At 59.1% G+C, this 15,571-nt stretch overlaps 1 protein-coding gene across 2 annotated transcripts in view; it reads right to left on the bottom strand.

Moving 5' to 3' along the window:
* ABCA3 (ATP binding cassette subfamily A member 3) overlaps positions 1-8,396 on the bottom strand; it is a 43,155-nt gene extending 34,759 nt beyond the window's left edge. Inside the window, exons 1-2 of one of the 2 annotated variants that reach the window (XM_064153138.1) lie at positions 8,288-8,396; positions 3,111-3,203 (exon numbers count right to left, since the gene is read on the bottom strand). In XM_064153138.1, the coding sequence (XP_064009208.1) occupies positions 3,111-3,164 (54 nt within the window). In that variant the 5' untranslated portion in view covers positions 3,165-3,203; positions 8,288-8,396. The remainder of the gene's footprint in view (positions 1-3,110; positions 3,204-8,287) is intronic. The other variant, XM_064153139.1, reaches the window with a different exon arrangement.
* Positions 8,397-15,571: the final 7,175 nt, after the last annotated feature.

The following is a 15,571-nucleotide window of genomic DNA, read 5'->3' as shown; positions in this document are numbered from 1 at the left end:
TATTTTACCCTCCAGCCCACAGTGGTTTCCCCCAGGGCTGCCTTTCCTGCAAACCTCTCACCAGCAGGGAGCAGCTCTGGGTGCAAGGATTCAGGATGCCAGATGCCCATCCCTGCAGTGACAGCTCCTGAGGTGCCCTTAGCAGCAGGGAGCAGCTCTGGGAGCAGGGATGTAGGGCTGCTCTCTCAGAAGTTAGCAGCATTAACCTCTGGTGAGGGCTCTAAGACAGGGGGCTTGCCACCCTCCCCTCTGCCAGGCTGGAAAGAGGAAGAACACCAGGCAGGAGAAGCACCAAGAGGTTTATTGCCACCATTTTTCCAACTCAGCAGCTGGATTGGATCTGCCAGCACAGCCCCTCCCTGGCATCTCTGCAGACTCAGTGTGACTACAGCACCGCTTGCCCAGCTGGAGGTGCTGTAGACGTCTGGCACCCATCCAAGATAAGCATGCTGCAGGCAGGGCATGGCATGGGCCTCTGGCCACCAGGGTTCCTCGCTGCTCTGCTATCCTGCCTGCACCAGCCAAGAGCTGCAGGCAGCTGCCACCAAAGCCCCTTCTGCTCTCAAATGCCACCTGTGGAGCTGTGCTGACCCTGGAGCTGCATCTCTCACCCCTTTGCAGAGTGGAATCATAAACCTGTCAGGAATTCTAAGTGGGAAGGGACCTTTTAAACTCATCAAGTCCAGCAACCAGAGCAGGTTGCTCACAGCCCCAAACACCCTGATCTGCAGTGGTGCCAGCCGTGGGGCAGCTCCCACCTCTCTGAGCAGCCTGGGCCAGGCTCTCCCCACCCTCAGTGTCAAACGTTTCTCCCTTCTCTCCACTCTCAATCTCCCTCTTTGAGCTCAAACTATCAGCCCTTCTCTTGTCACCACAGGCCCTGCTCAAAAGTCCTTCTCCCTCAGGTTTTGTTCTGTGAATGGAGGGGGGAGAAGCAGCAAGTGTGGTCACACCAAGGTGGGCAGAGTCTCAGTGGGGTAAGACCAGAGCCCTGAGTACAGAGCAGCTCAGCCCTCAGGCAGGGAGTCAGGCTGCTTAGTCAGGAGGGGGCACAGGGGTTGTGTGCAGGCACTCCCCACATCACCCCAGCTCTCAGCACCCACTGCCAAAGCCAAACTCCCCTCTTTGGGCTTGCCTGAGAGGAGCTGCCCACTCCGTCCCTGCCACCAGGGCTGGTAGCGTGGCTGGGAGGTGGCAGCTGCAGGGAGGGGCAGGGCAAGGGGAACCTTTCCAAAGGCCACCCTCATAAAAGCCAAGGCTGCAGATGTCTGATGGGGTTTTTAATGCAGCTCTGGAGGAGCAGCTGCCTGCTGCTGATTTACTACCGAGCTCCCCCCCGGCAGCCTGCTGGGCTGTCTCCAGAGCGGCTGCCTGGCTCCCTGAAGGCTGCTGCAGAAGCCATTTAAGCTGCCCTGCTGCAGAGGTGACAGGGACACTCATCCATAATCGCCACCTCCGCCTGGCCAGGGCTGCCCCAGCGTGGAGCCAGCCACGTGTGCCACATCCATCCCCACTGCGGAGGGGGACCATGGCCTGGGAGCTCTGCGGCTTCAGCGGCAGCCTGGGCCTGGGGGAGGGTTACAGCAGGGAGGTTGTGTTCCTCGAGAGGAAATGGGAGTCAGCTTGTGTCCTTGGAAAACACAGTGAGAGGGGTGTCTGGCCCCAGAGCACACCCAGACAAGGATGCTGCTGTCCCTGCAGAGAATCAGAACTAATCAGCTTGGAAAAGACCTCTAAGATCATCGAGTCCAACCTGTCACCTAACCCTTCTAATCAACTAGCCCATGGCACCAAGTGCCTCATCCAGCCTCCCTTTAAACACCTCCAGGGGTAGGGACTCCAGCACCTCCCCGGGCAGCCCTTTCCAGTGCCAATCACTCTTGCTGTGAAGAGCTTCTTCCTAATATCCAGTCTGAACCTGCCCTGGCACAGCTTGAGGCTGTGTCCTCTTGTCCTGTCACTGGGTGCCTTGCAGAAGAGCCCAATCCCACCTGGCTACAACCTCCCTTCAAGTAGTTGTAGACAGCAATGAGCTCTGCCCTGAGCCTCCTCTGCTGCAGGCTGCACACCCCCAGCTCCCTCAGCCTCTCCTCACAGGGCTGTGCTCCAGGGCAACAGAGCTGGGGAGAGTCTGGAGACCAGAGATGGGGAGGAGCAGCTGAGGGAGCTGGGGGTGTGCAGCCTGGAGAAGAGGAGGCTGAGGGCAGAGCTCATTGCTCTCTACAGCTCCCTGATGGGAAGGACACCAAGAGAGCAGGCAGCCCAGGCAGCAGCCAGCCCTCTTCCTTTTGTTTATTTTTAAAGCAAAGATCAGCAGCAGGGTGACTGAAAGTGCCAAGCCAGGCTGCGGTGAGCTCTGCTCCCTCCTCTTCCGCCAGCCTCTGCCAGGGCTGGCTCCAGATCCCAGCAGAGCCGCAGTGGCCGCCCACAGGCTGCCCAGAGGTGTAAAAGCCTCATCCAGCAGCAGCCAGACGCTGCCAGGCAGAAGGCAAGGAGCCCCTTGAGGACTCAAAATCCTTCAGCATTAGCCCAGCTGCCAGACGGGGCCTGGGAGAGATGCCAGGATGAGGGCAGTTTGATTTTGTTAAGCCCCCCAAAAGGTGCTTTAGTGGGAGGTGGAAAGTGATGTAGGATAGAAAAACCTGGGCCCTGTGGGTTTGGAGGCACTGTGCAGAGAACCATCCACTGGGCTGGGGTTGGAATGGACCTTCAAGATCATCTAGTTGCAACCCCTTGTCACAGGCATGGACCCCCTACTAAACCAGGATGCTCAAGGCCCCATCTGACCTCACTCTGAGGTGCAGCAGAGGAGCTGAAGAACCCCTCCGTGGCCCAGGAGGTTGCCTGGCTTCATGCTGCCCTGCGAGAAGGGGCAGCTGAGCTCACAGCTGGGTTGCAAAAGCAGGGAACGGCACAGTGTGTGCCAGAGGGGACAGCAGAACACACAGCCTTGCCCGCCTCTCCCTGGCACGAGAGACAGCAGGGTGACAACACAGGCACAAATAAACCAGCTTGCCTCCAGGAGAAGCCCAGGGCCCTGGTGAAGGTTTGCTGAAGAATCAAGCTGTGCTGTGCCCAGGCAGCCCCGCAAGCGTTCAGTGCCAGCCTACCTGCAGGATGTAGTTCTTCCAGAGCAGCAGCCCAAACTGCCTGAGAACAACCATTCTCCCATCAGAAGGGGACCAACGCTGCTCCTCAGGACCCTGGAAGAGAGGAGAGTGGTGAATGCCAGGTGCTCAGAGGAGGGCAGCATCCCACCTCCCAGCCCCAGCAACCCCTGGGCAGCTCTCTGCCTCCAGCCTCGCGTTGCAACAGCTGCCTCGGCCCCAAAAGGGAGAACAAAACCTGTTGTGTTCGCTCCCCAAGTGTCACTGCTCACCCGCGGGGGCCTGAGCTTGCAGTTTCTGCTGCAAGCCACCAGAGTGACCGCAGCTGCAGGAGGGAGGCTGCTGCTCAGGGCCCAGCCTGCCCGGCTCGGGGATCCTCCCACCCAGCCCCAGCAGCAGGCAGGCTACAGCTCTCCTTACACATGTGGGAGCACAGCATCGCAGAACAGCAGACACCATCCTGGAGAAGCCACCAAAGCCCTTGCAGGTCAGGAGTTTGGGCCTGGGGAAGATGTCAAGCTGTGCCTCCTTCTGCAGCACAAAGGGTGGGTCTTGAAATGCTGAGAGCACTTTGCAAGCAGAAACCCTCCTCGGACGAGCAAAGGGCAGGGAAGGTTGGTGCTGGAGGCGACGCGCTGGCGTCCTCCCCCCTTTGGGACGCATCTGCCAGCCCTCCAAGCTAGCTTTTGTCTCCATTTGCAGTAACGTCCTGACAAAGCACTGCTGTCCTACCAGGAGACAGGGCTGTGACTGCACACTCACACTGACTCACCCAGCAGAGTGGCACAGAGTCAGAGCAGCCCTGGCACAAGCAGAGCCACCTGCCCGCACTGCCCAGCCGAGCAGCCCCCCGAGGGCAAACCCTCTCTTCCCGCAGCGGCGGGGCCAAACTGGGTCACAGCAGCACCCAGCAGCCTGGCTGCACCCTCCCTGAGTGGGCAGCTACCAGGCTCATCCTGAGAACCTGTGCTCCAAAGCCTGGCAGCACCAAAATAGTTGGAATTGATCTCCAGAGGTCTTCTCCAGACTAAATGAGTTCATGGTTCCATGAAAGCTCTTGCAGAGACAAGGATGGACACATCATGGACCAGCAACGCTCCATAGAAGCTCAAGAGCATCTTTGACAGCCTCAGTCAGGATGGTCATCAGCTCCTTAGACCCAGGCAGGTCCCAGGGAGCTGAGGGTGCCCCAGCAAGACGAGAAGGGAGGCTGACAACCCAACCTGCCCCAGTTTGGCTGCCAGCAGGCTGTGGGCAGAGCACCAGCAGCTGGGAGCGACCCAGCTGCAGCCACAGCAAGCTACAAGCCACATAGGTCTGCGTACAAAGCAGCCATCATCCATCCACCCATCCTGCCCTATTCCACCAGCTCCTCATGCCCTCCAGAAGCCTTCTTCTGGCTCGGTGAGCACTTCATCCCCAACTCAAACCGCGGGTGTGTTCTCAGACCCAAGACCCCCCTTCCGTCTGTCTCTGCACGCACGGGAGGCAGATTGCCACAACAGCAAGGGCTGCCTGTGCTGGGCAGCAGGACAGGTCCACTCCTGCAGCCCAGAAGAGCCTGTCAGACACCCAGCGAGCCGGGAAGGGACAGCAAAGGGGGGGCCTTGCAGAGGCAGCTGCTGCTAGATCCCAGCTTAAACACCTCCAAGCTCAGCACAAAGCACTGTGTCTCCAGCAAGTTCACACATGCCCCGGGGCAGAAATGCCACTGGGACCCCTGCAGCAGGTCCCCCAGCCCCACACCCCCAACATACCACACCCAGTAGGATCTGACACACCTCCCAGTGAATCCCCAGGAACAGAAACCTTCCTTCTGTGCTCGCTCAAAGGGAATCCACAGAAAATCAAGGGGATTAAGACTTTTCCGCTCCTTTCAAAGAGGACAAACGGGACAGGACTGGCTGGCAAAGGCTGCTGTCCCCACAGAGATCCCTCCTCCTGCCCCCACATCTCTCCTGGCTGCATGCCCCACCACACCCTCAAACACGAAGCTGACCCCTCCCTCCCCCCCAAATGCCTGCCCCGGGGCATTCATCGCTGAGAAAATGTCAAGCAGCTCTTGGCTAACACAAGCACTATACAAATACTACTCAGATGCTACACAAACACTACACAAACACTACGCAAAGGCAGCAAACTTCATTAATGCCAGTAAATTGCTTGCAAGCGTCTAAGTGCTCCAAGAAAACCTGGGCTGGACCTTGCACTGGAAGAGAAGGAAGAGGCTCCGTTGCAACAGAGCTACTCTCACCAGATTTGGAGAGCGAAAATGGCTTTCCAGGCCCTGGGCAGCCACAGAAATGATTTGTTTTTCAACCCAAAGGGGAAAACACTTTTTGGAAGGTGTCGTTTGGATCAGCCCTGAGATGCCTGTGACCACAGGCAGGGTCTTCAGCCACCCCTCTGCCTGCATCCAGGACCAGCGTCTGGCAAGAAGGGAGAGCTGGGCACAGATGGCCTCAGAGGTGCTGCTCACACCTTGCAGGACAGCTCATGATGAACAGCTCTGCTCATGCAGCAGCAGGTCGCGTTGCCCCCTCCGGGCATGCTCTCCTGTTTTGACCTCACCATTATGTGCTGCGAGATAGGAGTGACCTTCTCAGCAAGAGGCACATGGAGCAATGCATTTCCTTCTCCTCCCTGCTGGAAACATCCTGCTCTCCAAGCCAGAGAATGCCGGGGGAAGATCATCAAGAAACAGAGGATTTTTAAGGTTCCTTCCAACCCAAACAGAACGGTTTGCGTTGGAAGAGGGACCTTAAAGATCATCTAGTTCCAGACCCCCAGCCACGGGCAGGGACATCCTCCTGAACAGACAAGGGTGGGTTTGCCTTCACTGTCCCCAGGGGGCCAGCGAGGAAGGAAAACTCCTGCCTGCCTATCTGCCCACAACCTGGGCAGGTGGAAGCCAGATTTGTCCTCGCTGCTTGTGGCAGCACCACAAGCCTCTGCCACAGGACCACAGGATCACAAGATGTTGGGGGTTGGAAGGAACCTCTAGAGATCATTGAGCCCAACCCCCCTGCCACGGCAGGACCATAATCTAGTGCAGGTGACAGAGGAGCACATCCAGATGTTGCAGAGTCTCCTTCTCTGGAGACTCTCAAGACCCATCTCTGTGGAGCCTGTTCCAGTGCTCTGTGGTCCTTACAGTAAAGAAGTTCCTCCTCATGTTGAGGCAGAGGAATTCTCTCAGCCCGCCCTCAAAGGAGAGGTGTCCTGGCCCTTCAATAATTTTTATGTCTCTCCTCTGGACCTGGTCCAACAGGTCCATATCCTTCTTGTACTGAAGGCTCCAGAGTTCCACTGAAGGGATTCATCCAGCTCCTTCAGGTGCACCCTCCCTCAGCTGCACAGAGCCACGCTGTGCCAGCTGCCAGCTTGGGCAGGAGCTCTCCTGCCGAGGGGTTGAGACGAGGATGGGGCAGGGATCGAGACCACAGCATCCCAGGTGTGGGCAGCGAGGGCCAGGCGAGGCGAGCGGAGGCCACGTGCCGCTGGCAGCTATTTTGGAGCCCTCGCTGCAGCTCTGCTCCTCTGCTGTCCTGTTCCCATAGAAACCAGGCCTGCGAATGGCAGACACTGCTGCTTTTTCTTTTTTTTTTTTGATCTAAAATCAGCATTTCTCCCCACCGACTGGCACAGGCACCGTGCCAGCCCTACGAGACCGACTGCGGACCTCGCCGGGTGCCTCCAGCCCCGCCGGCACGGCGGCCCCTACAGCTGGTACCCCAGCGCTCTGCACGCTGCGGCTGAAGCAGGAAACCTCTCCCTGCAGGGCCTGAGCTGGAAACTCAAAGCCCCCGCGGCAGGAGGAAGGATTTGGCTTGGCCAGCATCGTCAGGAAGAGCGAGGGACTTCCCACGCCTGCACGCCCTCGAGGTCCCACCTCCTGCCGCCAGGTCCTGCAAAAAGCCACCAGGGCTGGTGGCCACTTGGACCAGCCACAGGTGTCCACTGACAGGCAGCTCTCTCCGCTGCTGTTTTCTTCCCCCTTGCTGAGAGTCACAACACAGACCATAAAAACCACCTCCTGCGGTGCGGGAGGTTGTGCAAACAGCCATAAAACTTTCCGGGCACCAGCGAGCAGGGTGGGGTGAGAGCTGGGTGGGTAAGCTGGCATCCCCCTGCCAAACCAGGTGGTTCCCCACTGCGTCTGTTTGCTTCCCAGACAGGAACTTCAGACCTCGAAACAGAGAACCAAACACAAACAGCACTGGCGCTGAGCCCTCTGTCCAGAACTGGGGGCAGGTTAAGTCTGGGGGGTTCAGCTGTGCCCCAGAGCAAGGTGAGGAGGGGGCTGGTGGGCCTGGGGAGCTGGGCAGGCTCCTGGGTGATTGGATTATGTCCAGAATCCCACGCACGGACAGCAGCAGGAGAGGAGGGAAGAAGCTGCTGCATGACCACCATCACTGGTGCACCCAGGGCCAGGTGAAGAGCCGAGCTCTGCGAATCCGGTGCTTTCCTGCATCCCACAAAGGAACGAGGTCTGGAGCCCAGATCGGATTTCTTGCAAGCCAACCCCCGCTCGCAGCCGCCCAGGACATGCCATCCGGGCATGCTGCAAGCCCACGGCAAACCCACCCGGGCAAGCTGCCCTTCGCCGCGGCTGCCGGTGTCCGGACCGTGTTTGCCGTGGGCTAAGCGGAGCAGAAACAGCCTCCTGGAGCAGGGGCTCGGACCTCCGAGCCGCGAGTGCGGCCGGGCTGGACCCGTGGGAAGAGCCGGCGGTGCCCGACGGCGGCACCCCCGCGGTGCGGCGGCTGCGCTCGGTCACCGGCAGCCGCACGGAGCGGCGGGGAGCGGTGGCACGGGCAGGTGCGGGTGCCGGCCGGGCCACCGCCAGCCCGCGGCCCTTCTCCCGGCTGGCAGGGGCTGCGCAGGCCGGGCGGGCATCCCCGGCGGGGGCCAGCCGGGGCGCGGCGCTGCCCGCCGGGGAGCCGAGCGTGCGGACACCTCCTGCCCCCGCTCCATCGCGCTCCCGGCCCAGCATCCCAGGCCCGCGCCGCTCCTCCGGGGCTGGGGGACACTCACTGGGGCCCGAGCCGGAGCGCGGCGCCCGCAGCGGGCGGAGCCGGGCGAAGGGCCCCGGCGGATGCCGCAGCCCCGGGCGGGGCCGCCCCGAAGCGACCGCCGAAAAGCCGCCGCCCCCCGCGAAGGGCCCAGCCGGTACTCACCCGCCGCTCCCGCTCCTCGCTCAGCCGCTGACCGGGCCGGGAGGCTCCGGCTGCGGACCCGGTCCCGGCTCCGGCCCCGGATCGGTCCCGCGGCCCCGCCCGCCCCGCAGCGGGACCCGCCCCGCACGCGCAGGCGCCGCACGGCGGGAGGGGCCCGGGGGAGCCGGGCGGGTGCGTCACGGCGGCGGGCGGCGGCGCCGGGTCGGTGGCGGTGAGGGTGGCACTGCCAGCGTGCGTGAGCGCCAGGGTCACTGACTGCAGCAGCGGCAGTGACAGACAGTGTGAGTGACAGAGTGACAGGGCTAGTGACAGTGTGACAGTGACAGTGTGACAGTGACAGTGTGACAGTGATAGTGTGACAGGGCTAGTGACAGTGCCAGAGTGGCAGTGTGACAGTGTGACAGGGCTAGTGACAGTGCCAGAGTGGCAGTGTGACAGTGACAGTGTGAGTGACAGAGTGACAGGGCTAGTGACAGTGTGACAGTGACAGTGTGACAGTGACAGTGTGACAGTGATAGTGTGACAGGGCTAGTGACAGTGCCAGAGTGGCAGTGTGACAGTGTGACAGGGCTAGTGACAGTGTGACAGTGACAGTGTGACAGTGATAGTGTGACAGGGCTAGTGACAGTGCCAGAGTGGCAGTGTGACAGTGTGACAGGGCTAGTGACAGTGTGACAGTGACAGTGTGACAGGCCTAGTGACAGTGCCAGAGTGGCAGTGTGACAGTGACAGTGCGAGTGACAGTGTAACAGGGCTAGTGACAGTGTGACAGTGTGACAGTGACAGTGTGAGTGACAGTGTGACATGGTGAGTGACAGTGCCAGAGTGACAGTGTGACAGGTGTGACAGTGTGAAAGGGTTAGTGACAGTGCCAGAGTGACAGTGTGACAGTGACAGTGTGAGTGACAGTGTGACAGGGTTAGTGACAGTGCCAGAGTGACAGTGTGACAGTGGCAGTGTGACAGTGTGCTCCAGTGTGAGTGTGAGTGGCAGTGGCGGTGCCAGTGAGTGTGGCAGAGTGTGTGTGTGTGTGAGTGACACGGTGTGGGAGTGAGGGGTAAGTGTGTGTGTGTGGAGAGTGTGCCAGGGGCCGTGTGTGTGCCCATGGCAAGGACTCACAGCTGCATTCCAAGGGCTGCTGGGCTGAACCCTGCCCGCTGCTCGCTGCAGGGCCTATGCCAGTGTGTCTGTCCGTCCATCCCAGTGTTGCACACCATGGCCCGCCCTGGTTTTAGGTGCCCACTCCAGGTCCATGCCTGTCCCAGCTGGGCAGTGTGTGTGGGAACGCTGCTCTCCCTGCCTGCTCCATCTGGGCAGCCTGGATGGGAGCCCCACACTTGTGCCCACTCTGCTTACTGCCGAGTGCCACCTTCCAGATAAGGATGAAAGTGCCGGCAGAGGAGCTTGGTGGACTCCAGCCCTGCCTGCTCCTGCTGCCAGCTGCCAAGTTGGCAGGCATAGGGGCTGGAAGAGCCAGGCTGGCTGCTCCTGCCAGGAACACCAACATGGGGAAAGTTTACAGAAGAAGAGGGTGGGGAGGTAGGACTGGGACAAGGACAACCAGGACTTGGCACAGTGCTGCTACATGGCCAGGGGCATGATGTCCCCCTTGGGCAGCTGCTTTGAGTGTATGGGGCTATTTGGGGTGCCACAGTGACCCTCACCCTGCCTGGGTGATGGCAGGCAAAGGGGAAGGGCAGCCTCAAGCCACTGTCTGTCTCCACATGACAAAGGAGCAATTCTGGGAGGTCTCCATTTAGATGAATGCTACAGTGCCCACTGTGGAGATGGTGTTCCCCTACCACCTGTTAGTCTGGAGGGTCTGTGCCCATCTGCTGTGCCCCAAAGAGGAAAAAAAAAGCCAGGAGCAAAGTCAGGCTGTAAAACCAGCCATGGGTGGATGGAGGGGCACCAGTGACTGCACTGTTGGAGACTGCAGAGCTGGGACCATAGGATTGTTTAGGTTGGAAAAGACCTCCAAGCTCAGCCAGCCCAGCCAGCAACCCAGCACCACCATGGCCACCAAACCCTGGCCCCAGTGCCATGGCCACAGGTTTCTCAAACCTCTCCAGGGGTGTGGACTCCACCACCTCCCTGGGCAGCCTGGGACAGTCCCTGACCACTCTTGAAGCAAAGACATTTTTCCTCCTCTCCAACCTAACCCTCCCCTGGCACAATTTCAGGCCAGTTCCTCTCCTCCTATCACCTGAGACTAGGGAGCAGAGTCCAACTTCCACTTGGCTCCAGCCTCCTCTGAGGGAGCTGCAGAGAGCAATGAGCTCTGCCCTCAGCCTCCTCTTCTCCAGGCTAAACAACCTCAGTTGCCAGTTCAGTCACTTTGCTCCTGTCGCTGGCATAAGCCATTGTGGCTTCCTAGGGCACCCAGAGTGAGCCACAACCACGGGACTGGACCCACAGCATTCACCTGAAGGGCTTCTCCCTGCTGGCTCTGCTCTGCTGGGAGGCTGCTTCCATAGGCACCAGTGGAGCTGAAGCTGTCTGGCAGGGACAACTGAGAGAGCACTGCTGCTGGCACACATCTGCTCAGCAGCATCCAGCACAGCTCACTGCAGAGCTTGGGGCCAGGAAGGAGCTGGCCTGGCTCAGGAGTTGATGCCTCTCAGCAAGGCACAAGAGCTTGTGTTCTGCAAGGTGACCAAGGCAGCTTGGCTGGGTCTTCCCACCCACTGTGGCCTGCCTGTGTGCGTTTGTCACCTCTGTTTGCATTCCCCAGGGGCTTCCCTATGTTGCTTCCTGCAACCTTCAGCAAAGGCAAGTGTGGAGTCCTGCAGCTGAGGAGGACCAACCCCCTGCATCAGTACAAGTGAGAGGGGACCTGCTGGGAAGCAGCTCCATGGAGAAGGACCTGGGAGTGCTGGGGGACAAGTTTCCCAGGAGCCAGCAGTGTGCCTTTGGAGCCCAGAAAGCAAGTGGTGTGAGCAAGAGTGTTGCCAGCAGGTTGAGGGAGGTTCTCTTGCCCCTCTACTCTGCCCTAGCAAGTCCTGGGTCCAGCTCTGGGCTCCCCAGTTCAGGAGAGACAGGAAACTGCTGGAGAGAGTCCAAAGCAGGCTGCAAAGCTGCTGAGGGGCCTGGAGCAGCTCTGGCAGGAGCAAAGGCTGAGAGCCCTGGGGCTGAGAGCCTGCAGAAGAGCAGCCCCAGAGGGGAGCTGAGCCATGCTCAGCAAGAGCTAAAGGAGCTGTGGGGAGCAAGAGGCTGAGGCCAGGCTCTTGTCAGTGGTGCCCAGGGACAGGAAAAAGGGCAATGGGCACAAAGTGGCAGCCAGGAGGTTCCATCTGAGCAGGAGGAGAAAGTTGTTTGTTGTGAGGGTGCTGGAGGCCTGGAGCAGGCTGCCCAGAGAGGCTGTGGAGTGTCCTTGTGTGAGGAGCTTCCAAGGGCAGCTGGGCACTGTGCTTCTGGGCAAGCTTCTGTGGGTGCCCTGTTTGAGCAGGCAGTTGGGCTGGATGATCTCCAGAGGTCCCTTCCAACCCCACCCTGCTGGCATTCTGGGGTGAAGGTCTCACCCTGGGTCTTCACCCCAGCATGTACCACAGTCTGGGGACTCTGTCCCTGTCTCAGCTGGCACCTGCAGCCTATTGCTTTGTCACAGGTGATTCTGATCCTGGGGAGGATCTAGGGCAGGCAGTGCCCGTGGTGACACGCTGGAGCCTCACGTTGGCTCGGGCTGAGCCACTCATCCACACCCTTGCTTGAGCCTGAACGTGATCCTCCCCAATTAGAGCCACCTCACCTCTCTTCTTGACCTTCCCTGTTGCCTAACACAGTTCCTCTCTGTGTCCTCCTTTGAAGGAAGCTGAGTGATGAGATCCAAGCAAAGCCTTGCCAAAGAAAGTATTGACATGCTCCTCATGGCTCCTGCAGCCAGAGGCAGGAGATGTAAGGACGCTCTGGCATCGCTGTGACTCAGCTCACACCTGGGCCAGGGACACGGATTGAGCAGAGACTGATCCACAAGACACTGCCAGGAAAGGGCTGAGGGGCATCAGGCAGCTGGGGACGGCTTGTGTGGGGGCTGTTTCTCACCAAGATATTCCATCAGCATCTGGAAGGAGAATCAGCCCCTCTAAGCCTGCCAACCTGCTCCTGCTTCCCAATCCCTGCTCTCCTGGAAGGCTAATTCTCCTGGCAGTGCTCTGTCCCTGTCCACACCAGTGTCTCCAGGGAATTCCTGCCCTATCCCTGTGTCCCCACTGGGGTTACAGACCTCAGTGCCCAGCATGGAGATGTGGCTGCAAACATCTGCGGCCGCTGCTCTTGGGCGAGGCTCTGACTGTGAGCAGAGAGGTGGTGGACAGAGCTGGGGAGGCAGCACAGCCTGGGACATGTGTGGGCAGGTTCTGCCTGCAATGCCCACTGCCCCCAGGGCAAGCAGGTTGCTTCTCAGCCCAGAGAAGCAGCTGGTGTCCTCATGGCCACCTCCCATGGGTGTGCAGTCAGCCCTCCTGTGCCAACAGCCAGGACCTCTTGGGGCTGCTGGATTGCAACTGGCAGCTTGGAGCTGAGAAGCTCTCAAAGGCTCTCCAGCCCTGCACAAGTGGCATCGCTGCACTGTGGGATCAAAGGGGTGTGTAAATGCAAGGGAACGGCCTCGCTGCATCAAGAGCCACTGAAGAACTGGCACTTTGGCACTCTGCAAGCTCAGAGCTCTCTGCCAGCACCTACACTCCATAAGTCATGTGCCCAGGCTGCTGGCAGCCCTGCTGAGAAGCCAGGGTTGAGATGAAGGAGGCACAACCCCATGGATCAGCACAGGCTGGGGACTGAGCTGTTGCAAAGTAGCTCTGGGGAAAAGGACCTGGGAGTGCAGGCAGACAGCAGGATGCCTGCGAGTCGGCAGTGTGCCCTCATGGCCAAGAAGGCCAATGGCATCCTGGGGTGCATGAGGAGGAGTGTGGCCAGCAGGGCAAAGGAGGTTCTCTTCCCCCTCTACTCTACCCTAGGGAGGCCACAGCTGGAGCCCTGGGTCCAGTTCTGGGCTCCTCAGCTCAAAAAGGACAAAGAACTACAGCACAGGGCCACTGAGGTGCTGAGGGCACTGCAACAGCTCTCACCTGAAGAGAGGCTGAGGGAGCTGGGGCTGGGCAGCCTGGAGAAGAGGAGGCTGAGGGGGGGTCTTGTGAATGCTTAGAAATACCTAAGGGGTGGGTGTTAGGAGGGTAGGGGCAGACTCTTCTCAGTGCTCCCCAGTGACAGGACGAGAGTCAATGAGCACAAACTTGACCACAGGAAGTTCCATCTGAACACGAGGAGGAACTTCTGTAGTGTGAGGGTGGCAGAGCCCTGGAGCAGGCTGCCCAGAGAGGTTGTGGAGCCTTCTTCTCTGGAGACTTTCAAGCCCCACCTGGATGTGTTCCTGTGTGAGCTGCCCTGGGTGCCTCTGCTCTGGCAGGGGGGTTGGACTGGATGATTTTAGGAGGTCCTTTCCAACCCCTCCCACGCTGTGATTCTGAGAGCCCTGAAGAGTCCTCACAGGTGGTTTACCTGTGTGCTGTGTGTTGATAACCCAGGGAAAAGGGCACCAGGGAGCAACTGCTGGGATGTGTGAGCATGGGTTGCAGGGGACAGGCAGAGGAGCAGCAGAGCAGGGAGATGGAACAGCTCCCACCCACGGAGAGAACTGGTGCAAGATGCAGCCTGGCAGGGCCACAGGAAAGAATCTGATAAGGATCACTGAGTATTTTGATCATCCTGTGATGGTCAGGAGCAAGGAACTGGGGTTGTCTGACCTGCAGAAAAAGAGGTTCAGGGGAGACCTTCTGAGTGTCTACAACTCCCTGAAAGGAGGCTGGAGGCAGGTGGGGTTTGGGCTCTGCTCCCAAAGAATAGCTGACAGGGTTAGAAGATATGGCCTCAAATTGTGCCCTAGGAGAGGTTTGGGTTGGACACGAGGAACAATTTCTTCCCCCAAAAGGTTGTCAAGGCCTGGCCCAGGCTGCCCAGGGCCATGGTGGAGCCCCCATCCCTGGAGGGGTTTCAGAGCTGTGTAGTTGTGGTGATGAGGGCCATGGCTCAGTGGTGACCTGGCAGGGCCAGGTTAAGGGCTGGACTGGATGGTCTGAAAGGTCTTGTGGCTCTGGGGAAGCATTTCCCAAGCTGTGCACATCCATGCTGAGGGAGGCTGCCTCTGCCATGGACGTCAGATGTGCCAATGGATTCTGAAGGGACCTGAAGAGTGCAAGAGGGATGGACCACCAGGGCTGCAGCAAGTCCAGGATGCTCCCAAGCCACCCCTGGCTGATGAGGACAAGGAGCACATCCCTGTTGCTTGCTCTGCCTCACCCTTTGAACGTTCCCAGGTCTCCCCACCACAACCAGTGACACTTTGCCAGTATTCAGAGCCTGGCACCTCTCAGCCCCAGGCGCCCCCCAGATCCTCTTCCCACTCCTGTGTGCCCTTTGGGTCACCAGCAGCACCTCTAGGCTGGGGTCTCCCTTACTCATCCACGGTGCTTGAGAGCCTGAAAATTCAAAGCAGCAAAGCTCAACCTCAGAGCTTTGCCCTGCTCTCCAAAGACTCTCCCTCTCTGCAGCCCCAAATCCAGGCTGGTTTCCAGTGTCCAAAGCAGGAAGGAGGGAAGCCAATTGCTGCTGAGCTCAGGCAGAAGGTGCAATGCCCAGGGACACCATCCCCTGCTGCAGGCTCTCAGCTCACTCTGCCATTCAAAGCACCAGTGAGGAAGTGGGGAAAATGACTCTTCCTGCTTTCAGTCGTTAATTAGAGCTTTCTTTTTACTGCTAATTATTCCTTTCAACACATGAGTGCAGGGGGGCGGGGACTCTTCTCTGAGCTGCAAGCTTTGGGTAATATGATGTGGCTCCTGTGATGGCGGCTCTTGGAAATAAACCTTCAAGAATTGCCCTTTCCCCCATGTTCTTTCCTTCTTTCTCTCTGGCTTTAACATGTCTTGGTGGAATTTGACCCTTTACATCACCAGGTCTTTTAGTTTCCTGCATGTTTCCTTCTCCTTCAGCCAAAGTGAACACAAGCTGGTGGTGGTCGTTGTTTCCCAGGCAACCAGCAATGAAATCCCAAGGCTGTAGTCATCAGCAATTAGCACTGCTTTAAAAAGTTGAGACAAACCCAGAACTGCTCACTGGGAGGTTTAATCAATTATTGCTGGAATCAGACTCACACAATTCCAGCATGGCTGGGGTTGGAAGTGACCTCCAGAGACCACCCAGTCTAGCTCTTCTGCTCAAGCAGGGCACACACAGCAGCTTGCCCAGCAGCACAGTGCCCAGCTGCCCTTGGAAGCTCTCCACACA

This window comes from Pogoniulus pusillus, chromosome 13 (genome assembly GCF_015220805.1).
Source record: "Pogoniulus pusillus isolate bPogPus1 chromosome 13, bPogPus1.pri, whole genome shotgun sequence".
Classification (NCBI taxonomy): Eukaryota; Metazoa; Chordata; class Aves; order Piciformes; family Lybiidae; genus Pogoniulus; species Pogoniulus pusillus.
Note: the sequence above shows the minus strand (reverse complement) of the source record. Positions and strands in the feature narration are given on the sequence as shown.